Source organism: Durio zibethinus, chromosome 26, assembly GCF_047325235.1.
Source record: "Durio zibethinus cultivar Kanyao isolate XHJ-2024 chromosome 26, ASM4732523v1, whole genome shotgun sequence".
Classification (NCBI taxonomy): domain Eukaryota; kingdom Viridiplantae; phylum Streptophyta; class Magnoliopsida; order Malvales; family Malvaceae; genus Durio; species Durio zibethinus.
The window spans coordinates 6,070,525-6,082,628 of NC_143187.1; the positions used below are offsets into that span (position 1 = coordinate 6,070,525).

At 28.1% G+C, this 12,104-nt stretch overlaps 1 protein-coding gene across 1 annotated transcript; it reads right to left on the reverse strand.

Annotated features, from left to right (window-relative positions):
* Window positions 1-1,254: 1,254 nt before the first annotated feature.
* LOC111318627 (pollen receptor-like kinase 3) lies at window positions 1,255-4,553 on the reverse strand. Its single transcript, XM_022921500.2, has 2 exons — window positions 2,817-4,553; window positions 1,255-2,501 (listed from the first exon to the last, which is right to left on the reverse strand). The coding sequence occupies exons 1-2, from the start codon at window positions 4,147-4,149 to the stop codon at window positions 1,762-1,764; spliced, it is 2,073 nt and encodes a 690-aa protein (XP_022777235.2). The 5' UTR covers window positions 4,150-4,553; the 3' UTR covers window positions 1,255-1,761.
* Window positions 4,554-12,104: the final 7,551 nt, after the last annotated feature.

Genomic DNA, 12,104 nt, shown 5'->3' on the forward strand with positions numbered 1-12,104 from the left:
GAAGTTAGCCAAAAAAAAAAAGTTCGAAAAGCTAACTAGAGTATTATATATGTGAAATACTACTAATAGATACATATCTTTAATGTTAAAAAAAATAAAACTTCCCATGGAGTAAATATTTTTGGTGAAATGAGAAAGATTAACTATATTGGAAGAAAAAGAATGACAAAAAAAAAAAAAATTGAGTAATATTTTTAATGCATTAATTAAACAAATACAGGAAATTCAGATGCTGTTCTTGTGTTACCCTTGTGGTATTGGGAATTGCCAGATGCACAACAAGATAAATTATATTACGATTTAAATGAAGTCAACTAATCTACTGCCAGATTAGGCCGACGTTCACGTGCATGCATGCTTTGCATTACGGATAATAATAATTAATACATACTTAATTACTACTATAATAATTTAATTTTTTTTCTTTTTTAAATTAGGAGTTGCACGAGTGGATGCAGCCAAAAGGGCGATTGAAAGTAGAAAAAAAAATGAACATATTTTTTTTTGGCTTTAGCTGATGTACTTTTTCCCTAATGGTAATGATCTTCTGCTGTTTAAAACATTAAACAAAGTTGCTTTCTGGCTGAACATTTATTAATATGATATCATTCAACTGTTGTATACTTATTGCGGGAATTATAAGTAATTTTTAAATATTAAGAATCCATCCTAAAACGCATCACGATAAAAAAAAAAAAAAAAAAAAACACTCAGCAAAAGCTCTCAAGTATTAGTGAAAATTTTACTTCTAACCCAAGCCATCTAGTGAAAATTCCTAATAATAGTAAGGGCCGAGGGGCCGAATCACTGTCCTGATTCAATGTGCAAGTATGGGAATATGGGAAGATGTTAAATGAATTTTGGATTATTATTATTATTAAGTAGTACTACCACTTACAATGTTCAAATATTTAATGTGAGTGCAAAGTCAGGCTCATTGTTGCATGCCAGGTCGGTGCTCTGGAGTCTATAAATTGGGTTAGTTTAAATTATTCATTTTTTTGTGAAATCTCCAGCTGTATTGAGCTATATGAGGTAGTGATCGGTTGACTAATCTAATGTTTAATCTGTAAATTAGTTGGAAACTTGGAAGTCTCAAAGGGTTCTAAAATTTCCCGTCAGAAGCTGAGTGTTTTATGCCTAATAGTTGGGCTTGAGCTTGATATATATAATGTGGAAAATCCCAAAAATCATGGTTTAATTTTTAACCAGAATTATAGGGAAATTTTCTGACAGCGAAAGCCAAACTCCAATGCAGCAAAGTCCTTTTCTTGGGGTTGGGCACCACATTGTCCTCAGACTTGCTAAAATTTAAACTTGTTGGGTAAAGCTAGAGGAAATGAGCTTCATATTTGACAATTAATGGATAGAAACCATTTATTACATGTTGTGTGTGAGGTTCCTATAACACAAGTTTCTGAATTCGACATAGTTCCATAATTTGTTATTCAAACAGCACAGAATTGCTTATAAAACATGTTTCAGGAAAGTTAAAACAATGCAATTAATTTATAGGTTAAAAGAAGTAGGAAAATGCTAATAAAGTTACATCTCAACATGATCTTTTCACTTGTTTTTAACATCAACCTAAATTTTCTACAGTAGGGGCCAACAGATCATTGTAGAAGCCCTTGCAAGTCAATCTCCGTTGAGAATTATATACAGAAATGTTTCCACATCACAAAATTAAAACTTCTATTTACATAGTTGTGCACGTAATTTCTTTGTAGCTGGCAGGTGGCTAAGACAAAACTATCACCATCACGAATGTCCCTGTCTATCTGCAAAGCTTTCTGATTTATGACTCCTTCTTGCGTGCTCACCATTCCATTCTTGGAAACTAGATGAATTACTATTTGGTGCATCTGCAAATCCTTCTCGAAGAGATGGTAAGACTTGCGTTGTTCTAGCCTGAGAGCAAGACCCTAGTCCGCCCTCTACTTGTATCTCCTCTATCATTCTAATGGCTTCTTTCATTTCTAATCGCTGTTCAGGACTACTTTGAGAGCAAAGTGTGCCTATGTGGAGGAGCCTCTCCATGCTGCCAAGTGAGTTTTGGCAGCCGGTAATCTCTGGATCAAGCAATTCAGCCTGTCTCCCTTCTGAAAATGCAGATGTCACCCATTGGACTACGTCTGTTCCACCTTTTCCATTGCTAAGATATTGAGAAGGGAATTTCCCTGTAAGGATCTCAAGAATGATAATTCCTAGGCAGTATACATCACTTTTAGGAGATACTGTTCCATGTCGTATAGCTTCCGGGGTCTTATAAGCAAACAGGGCTTCTACCCCGCTACTGTTTACTAATGGGCAAAATCCATAGTCCGAGAGAAATGGATGATTATCAGGGCCGAGCAGAACATTGCTTGCTTTGAGATTGCCATGAGGCACATCAAGAGAAGCAAGTTCAGTGTGAAGATAATCTAGTCCCTCGGCAATTCCTTGCACAATCTTTAGTCTGGCAGGCCAATCAAGTTCAACATGGGATGTGTCACGATCACCTGGAGAATTATATGTTATTTACCAGAATCCATAGATGGTTTATTATTGCGTATAACAGTATAAGGCATACAAGGAAAGAAAATGTTGAATGAGTTGAAAAACGACCACAGAATCGAGAGCATTTCCGCAATGATTTTGAAGCAAGAAAATAGAAAAAGCTAGTCAGTAATCCTCTAATCCAGAACTGAATGACTAAATAATATGGGGCATGCTTCGTTGTTAAGACTTAAGAGCAATACATTGAATAACGTTTGAGACATATAAAATACAAAGGCAAAAGGTCATATAAACTTCTGGGGAAGGGAATCTCATACCATGCAATTGGTAAAGCAAATTGCCTTTAGGAAGGTATTCATAGACAAAAAGCTTTTCCTCTTTCCGGTAATAGTAAGCTAAAGGTGTCAAAATATTGGGGTGTCGTAGATTCCCAAGCCTTTTAACCTCTTTATCAGATGCATCTTTCCCTAATGTATTCATCTCCCTCATCCTTTTCACCACCACAGTGACTCCATTAGCCATCTTGACCTTATAAGAAGACCCCAGCCCTCCATTTCCAAGCACTTCTGCGGCTGCCTTCATCAAATCTGGCAACCCAAAAACACCCTTTTCATTATTTACCATGACTAGCTCTGCTACTGCATCAACACCGGCCTTTGCATGATTAGAACCTTTACGGCTAGAGCTTGCACTTTTTCTGCCTACTTCCACTTCTCTTCTAGCTGCCACCGAAACCTGCACCTCAACCGCCTCGTTAGAGCTTCCCTTTCCAACCACATTGACATCCTCCTGCTTCTTTTTCCTCCATCTGGTTGCCAAGAAGATAATCATAAAAAATAGCATCACTCCTAACGTTATGATTGGTGCAGTAATCTTTTTGGAATCACTTTTTTCATCTCTGTTATCATAGTTGTTAGAAATTGACGTTGATTCCGGAGAAGTTTCAACTGCCTTGCTACAGCTAACACCCGGCTCTTCTCCGCAAAGACCTGGATTACCCGCAAATGAATTTGCATTGAATTTTGACAAACTAGAAGGAATCTCCCCTTCAAGTTCATTATTTGATAAATTGATAGACTTCAAAGTTGGGTGATTAAATGCCGGAATATGTCCACTAAATTGATTGTTTTCGAGATGTAAGTCGATGAGATAAGGCAACTGACCCAATGAAAATGGAATGTTCCCTGTAAATTTGTTATGTGATAACCAAACTTTCTTGAGTGATCCCATTTTGGCAAAATACTCGGCCGGAATTGCACCCGAAAACTGATTCCCTGACAAGAATAAAGCCTTTAAAGCACCCAAACGATTGATTTCAGGAATGATGCCCGTAAAAGAATTGTTAATAACACTGAAAAAACGCAAATCCTTCATCTCGATCAAAGCGCCAACATCAATATTTCCTGATAATCCCATTCCTTCAAGACGCAAACCCGTGACAGTGCCATTGTAACAAAGCAGTCCATTCCAAGGTCCTTCTTGGTTGCAAGGGGCTGAACCGGCCACCCAAGAATCGAGAGCACTAGCATTGGTAAAAGATTTCTTTAGCTGTAGCAAGGCCTCAGAATCTGATACCGAAAGTGTCAACGGCAACAGGACGTACAAAGATAACAACAGGAGAAATGGCCTGAAAAACCAACCTACGGCCATTACTTTAACCGGACAATGGAGGCCTCAGGCCGGGTTTTGGCAATGTATTTTTAGCATTACGATTGTGGGGAGCTATTGTTGTGCTAATTTTTTGCATTCCTTTGGATTGTTGTTGTGTTTTCCTCATGGTATCGTTTTGTCTTTTTTTTTTTTTTTTTTCTTGTGAGGGCAAAGAGAGAGGGAGTGGGAACAAGTTTTGAACAGGTCAAGCTTGGAAAATCCGTTATTACCGTAAGCATGTATGGATTGAAATGATCGTCACCTGTCAAAACTTGGGCTTCAGCATTCGGCATTCAGCATTCAGCCTTCAGCCTTCAGCCTTTACTTTGTGCTATTCACATTGTGTATTGTATTGTGTAAAAAAATAAAACTAGACCATCAACAGATTCAGGGCGACTGTGGGATTTTTTTTTTTTTCCTTTTAGAAATTCATTTGTGGATTCAGAAGATTCACATATCTTCTTTTCATACTTTATTTTTAAAAAAAAATTTGTAAGTGAAATTATTTAATTACTTTTCTCGTAATTTTTTAAAAATTTATAACTTTTTAAAAATAAAATTTTGAAAAGTTATATAAATTTTTAAAAATTTATTTTTTAAAAATTATAAACCTTTTCGAAAGTAAATTTTTTCATAAACTTAATTTTTTAAAATTTTATTTTTAAAAAGAGTTATGATTTTTTGAAAATTTATTTTCAAGAAGTCATATGATTTTTCAGAAACATATTATCAAAAACTTGCTTGAAAGAAAAAATAATAATTAAGTAATTTTATTTATAAAAATTTTTGAAAAAAAAAAAATAGAGTATGAAGAAAAAAATTAGGATGTATTTAGCAGCACTCTTTGTAGAATATTCAAGGTGTTGTTGGATTTATGACCCAACAATCAATTTCGGGCTAGTTGCTAAAGCTTGTCTCAGTGATGGGCTTCTTTGTTGAATCCAATGAGGACTAAGACCATGGCTTAACAAAAGACATTATTCATAGTAGAATTTGGTTGGGTGTTTTGAAAGAAAATAATAATATTATTGTAAAAAAAGATAAGAAAGTAAAAATATAGTAGTAATTTTTTTAGAAGTGGGTAATTTCTTTAAAATATGTGCTTTATAAAATTAAATTTTTTTTAAAATCCAAAAAAATTTGGTCAAATACCAAAAAAATAAAAACAAATTAAAAGACATAAATATCTCTAATTTTTATTTATTTTGGTTTTTATGTCAATTTCTTAACTGAATTGATGTCACATAGCTTGTGAGTTGTGGCACCAATTCAATTAAATACTTTATATACATAATAGATAATTATTTATTTTCTTATTAAATTCATCTTTTATATATTATTAATAAAAATAAAAATATTATCACATGCATAATTATTTTTACAAAAATTTATTAATTTTTTAGATATATTTAAGTAGGATACGTGATAATTTTTTATTCTGTTGATATTTCAAACTTTATGACGATAGATGAGATCATTTTCCTTTTTTATCAATAAAAAATCTTATAGGCTCCAAGAAAAAGTTTCCATCAGAGCATAAAGAATCTAACACAAGAAACCCAAGACAGCAAGGATAAAGACAAATAGTAAAATGTTCAATCATGAGCTATATATGGAAAAAAAAGTTAAGGATAGAAAATAAAATCAACTCCAAATCTTTGGTGCATGAATGAGGAAGAGCATAGGTTTATTCACCTAACATATGTTTATTCATATAAAAAAATTTATATTCAATCTTTCAAGAATCATTCTATTGTTTTTCATCTTCAAATTTTTTTGCTCATGATTCAAAATGAATTAAAAAAATTGAAATGCAATTTTATTTTTTTAATTTAAGTAATGTATTTTAAGAATAAAATTTTTAAAAGTTGATTTACACCTAAAAGAAAATTTTATTATATTTAAAATAAATCAAATATTTATCTAAATTTCTTTTTTCAAATTATTTGCATTAATTATTACATGTAACACGGAGTTCCTTAACAAAAACAAGCAAGCAAATTCCTTTTTTTTTTTTCCTCATTTTTCCTTTTCGTGACGGCAATTCCGCACAAACAATACGAAGCATAGATGTGACTTTCAATTTGAGTACTTTTCAAACCAACCCATGGTCCATAGTGGTAGAGATTGGAAATACAAACCAGTGATGGCAATGCTTAGACAAGTCACCTCATGGACTTTGATTTTTTCCTTTTCTATTGATGTGATTGGAGTAGGCGAAGACGTTTGGGCTTATTTTGGCTAATACATTTTCCACACAACAGCCCAAGGCAGACGCATTCAAATAATGCTTGCCTGACCGACTAACTGGTCCCGTTGGCAAAAAAAAAATCATCAATTTCATTTGCCACATTATTTTCGTGCGATCAGCCTTTCCTGTCCATTTGAACTTTTCGTAGTTTTCTCCGTGGCCCTAATCAGTTGTCATTGTCTCTAACTTTCTCGGACCACAACAAAAAAGTACAGTTCACAGAGCGAAAGCAAAGGCAAAAGCAAAAAAATTAATAAACGAAGTGTTGAACAATAATTAAAAATATATCTTCAACTTCTTAATTTGGTGATCAAATAAACCATAAAAAGATATAAAGTTGAAGTTCGATCTTAACTTTTTTTTTTTAAGATTTTACTTCCCATGAAAAAAAAATAATAATTAAAAAAATCAAAATAGTAATTAATAATTAGATCTTAACCTCTCTTCTTTCTCTTTTATTGTAATATTCTTTTTTTTAAATAATAATAATTAAAAATTTTAAAACAGTAATTAATAATTAGGTAAGATTAATTATTGAATAATAAGTGAGGTAAAAATTTTGAGGTGGGGATCATGAACCTTTCTTGTCAGGATGAGAAAAAAATAAAAAAATAAAAAATTAATTAAAAATCATAGTATTTAATTTAAATTATATTAATTCTTTTATTTGATTCAATTTAAATTTAAATTATAAATGTATATATTGTATTTGGTTTAAATTTCAGATCAAAAAGTAAAAAATAAAAAAAATCTAATCTAATCTAATTATATATTTTTATTAATTTTTATATATTTTTTAAATTTTTATAAAATAAAAATAATTATTTTATACCTAAATTTATTTCAATATATTAAAAATTATATTAAAATAATATATAAAAATAAAATATTTTATACTTAAAAAATGTTGAACGATGTTCAGTTCGAATTATATGAAAATTCAATTCATATTCAAATTAAATTTTAAAAATTCATAATTTTGTATATTATCTAAAAAAAATGAATCAAATTCAAATCATTATTACCTCTATCCAGCGTCACTCTAAGCAATAATACTATCCAACACCCAAGATTTTATAAAAGGTGTTAAGCCAAATAGCTCAAATCCAATTACACTAATTAAAGTAAAATCAAATAATCAATTAAGCGAACGTAAGAGATAATAATTTAACGTGATTTGATCTAATTGACCTACATTCACATATGAGAAATAAGATTCACTAGTTGTAGAGAATTACGAATATACATTAAATTAATCTCACCTAATAATCAATATCTATATGCTCTCTTAATCTCTTATAATCCTACAAAGTATTCTTAACCCAAATAAACATAAACTCATGTACACTATTTCAACATAAACAAATAAATACGTATATGTACCCATTCATCATACCTATATAGACTTTCTCAATCTCTTATAGTTTTTTCTTAAACATTCAAACATATACATTCATAAAACATAAATCCTTAATACTCTTATGGGATATCTATCCCACAAAATCTTACAACTCTCGTATATATTTTTTTCATACTTAACCTTACAAAGACTTCACCTATTTATAACTATTCAAACTTGCCTATTAAGAATCTATTTCTTTTTAAAACTCTTATTCTGCAAATCAAACTTACCCATTAAAAATCTATTTTCTCTTTGAATTTTTTTTTTGCAAGTTTTCTTGTCCATCAAGTAATATCTAACAAATTTCAAATAAATCTCTTATGGGATTTGAGTCACTATTCCTAACAATCTCCATATTAACTTAAATTTTATCAAATTATTTATTTTCATGCTAAACATACTTGACTCCATCTACAATAAAATTCTTACAATCATATTCTTTTATGTGTATTCACGCTTCACGTAAATCGATATTCAATTTTTAAATTTTAAACTCGAATTCTTTTATTGAAACGAGCTCCTCTAAACTTATCTTTTCCTATGTATCGAACATCAGCTTTTCTCACGTCTTGAACTTTCAACTCTAATATCACTTGTTAGGTCAAATAGCCTCAATCCAATTACACCAGTGGAAACAAAATAAAAAAATCAACCAAGCACATATAAGAGATAATAATTTAATGCGATTCGGTTTAATCGACCTATTTTCACGAATGAGAAATAAGATCCACTAGTTGTAGAGAATTACAAATTTACATTAAATTAATTTCACTCAATAATCAATACCTATAAGCTTTCTTAATCTCTTATAGCCCTATGGAATATTCTCAATCTAAATAAATATAAACCCATGTGCCACCCTTTCAACATAAATAAACACATACCTATATGTACCCATTCATCATACCTATGTAGACTCTCTCAATCTCCTATAATCCACTTTTCAAATATTCAAACATATACACCCATAAGACATAAATCTCAAGTACTCTTGTGGGGTGTCTATCCCACAAAATCTTATAACTCTCTTACATCTTTTTCTTATACCTAATATTGTAGAGACTTCACTTATTTATAACTATATAAACTTGCCTATTAAAAATCTCTTTCTTCTTAAAATTTATCTTCTGCAAGTCAATCTTGCTTATTAAAAATTTATTTTCTCTTAAAATTATTCTTTTTGTAAGTTTTTTTGTCCATCAAGCAATATTTAACAAATCTCAAATAAATCTCTTATGAGATTTGAGTTACTACTAACAAAAAGGTGATTCCTCATAAGCAAATGTAAATAGTACTCTAAAAGGTTAAATAAAAAAATAGCACATATATTATACATTTTTTATTAGTTTTGTACCAAAATAAATAAAATTATCAAATTGATACTTGATTTTCATTCCATCAATCACTTTAATACTTCAAACTTGTTAACTTACTGATGCGATATGCACATCCAATAAAATGTTAAGACATATAAAAAAAGTTTAGTCAATGTCACATCATCAATTGCCACACTAGTATTAAAAAAAAATTTAAAATTTTAAAATTCTAAATTTTTTTAAAAAAATCTGAAATATTATAAAAATTATTAAAAAATAAAAAAATATATGAAATATTTATAGAAATTATAAAAAATTATGAAATTTGAATATTTTAAAAAATCACAAAATTTTAATAAAAATTAAGGTCTTCAAACTTTCATTACGTCATTCATTTTGATACCTTAAACTACTGTTGTTAGTCAAATTACTAACGTGACATAAATATTTAATAAGATGTTGACACATATTAAAAAATTTAGTTAGTGTTATATCATCAATTGTCATGTTAATATTAAAAGAAAAATTCAAAAAATTTGAAAAATTTTAAAACTTTTTTAAATGTAAAATATTTTAAAATTATAAAAATTAAAAAATTTATGAAAACTTAAAAACTTCAAAAATTTTCAAAATTTTGATAAAAATTCTAAAAAATTCATCAAATATATATAAAAAAATAAAATTGTAAGGTTCAAAATATGAAGCTTTTTTTCATAAGTTTTAAAGAATTTTTACAATTTTTTACAAATTTTTAGATTTTTTTTGTTTTCAATTTTTTAAGTTTTAGTATTTTTTATTTTAGAAGAAATTATTTTTATTAAAATTTTTATTTTTTATGAAAAATTGAGATTTTTTTTTTATTTTTCATTAAAATTTTAAGATTTTTTAATTTTTTTAAGTTTTCATAAATTTTTTATTTTTAAATATTTCATTTTTTAAAAATTTTGAAAATATTTCAAAATTTTTGAAATTTTCATTTAATGTTGACTTTGCAATTGATTATGTGGCATCACGTAGACTTTTTTTGACACATGTAAGCATAAGCGTTTTATTCGATTTTTATATCATGTTAGTAAGTTAATTAACGGCATTAGTCTCAATTACTAAAGTGGATGACTAGATGACAAAATGAAAGTTGAAGAATCAAATTAAAAATTTTATTTTTTTAGATACCAAATTAATAAAAAATGTATAATACATGAGTTATTTTTATATTTAACCTTGCTCTAAATTAATTTGAGCTAAAAATGAAAAATTTTTAATGTATTCTACCGTAAGTTAAAAAAAATAAAAGAATTTACAATTTAATTTATTTGATTCATATAATTATTTTTAAAAATTAATACTTAATAAATATAAAATTTAAATTTTAACATTTATAACCACTTCTATTATATTCTAGATACAACCTAAAAAACTTAAAACTATTTGTCTCGTTCTAATGCAAATTCTATTAATTTATTTAAATGTTAATTTTTTTTTATCTCAAATACTAATGTTTTAATTCGATTTTTAAAGATCAGTTTTTTAAATTTAAATTTAAATTTCTTTTAAACATATTACTAACTAAATATAAGAAAATATTTTTTAAAAATCTTGAATGAAAAATTTACAAATACAAGTTTATAAATAATTAATTTCTTCTTAGTTTTCAACCAAATATGTATTTCATTTTTTTCCTTTATTTTGAGTACAAAATACAAATGCCAAGTCATAGAATTAAACAAAGGAAAACAAAGCATCGAAGAAGCATTGATTTTAATTTTTTGGCAAAAGGATAGAAAAGATTATAAAAAAAATTTAATAATTATTTAAATTTGTATTACTTTATTATAATTTGTTAAAATTTTAAACATATATTTTTATTAATTGAGTTTTATTAAACAAAAATTGATTAATTGTCAATATCAATTTTCATCAAACCGATGACTTTAAGTAAGGTGATAATATATGTTTAAAGTTTTAATTAAATAAAAATAAATATTTAAGTATTCAATTAATTAAAAATAAAAATTTATATTGTAATTAATTATAATAAAATCAAAATTTTAAATTATTATCAATTTTTTGTTCCATGATTTTTTTTCCCCTCTGAGCTAATTTTTTTTTTTCTTTTGTCTGAATTGCCAACAAGACAACAGACATGACACCCGCGATAATAATTTGGGAAATTAAACAGAAACCAAACGAGTTTTCATTGAAATTTTTTATATGGACACACACACTCAGATATATATATATATATATATATATATATATATATATATATATATATATATATATATACAACAGACATGACACCCGCGATAATAATTTGAGAAATTAAACAGAAACCAAACGAGTTTTCATTGAAATTTTTTATATGGACACACACACTCAGATATATATATATATATATATATATATATATATATATAGCCAGTTGAAATGTCTGTTCTTCATCGTTTTGTTTGGTTTAAATTAAGAATCTTCCCATCGATCAAATTTCCCATCGTTTCTTTTTTTTTTTTTTTTAAACTTAATTGTTTTTATGAAAGCAACAACATGTGGTAGGTGTTTTAATATTTTTATGCACGAAATTATTACTACTTTTATTAGAATCACGAAATATCTTTGTTACAACAATTTGAAATTTTTTTTAGATTTTAATAACGTAATAAGCTTAATTTTGAATTGAAATTTACAAGTTTACAAATCTCACGTGGTATGAAATTTACAAGGTTTCATCACATATTATCTTTGAAAACTCCCATTATGTTTACAAATTTTTGAATAAAACTCAGTAACATAAAAAGCCCTTATACCATAAAAAATCCAATCATATTCCTTGCATATTTAAATTGTGTTTTTGAGTGCAAATTTGCCTACAATATTAATTGTTTACCTAAAGACTATTTATATTAGGGACGAGGTATGGGGCATGTGGCACGAAGGACTGGAGGACGTGACTACGGAGTACGGACCACATTGTGGGGGTTCGGATCCC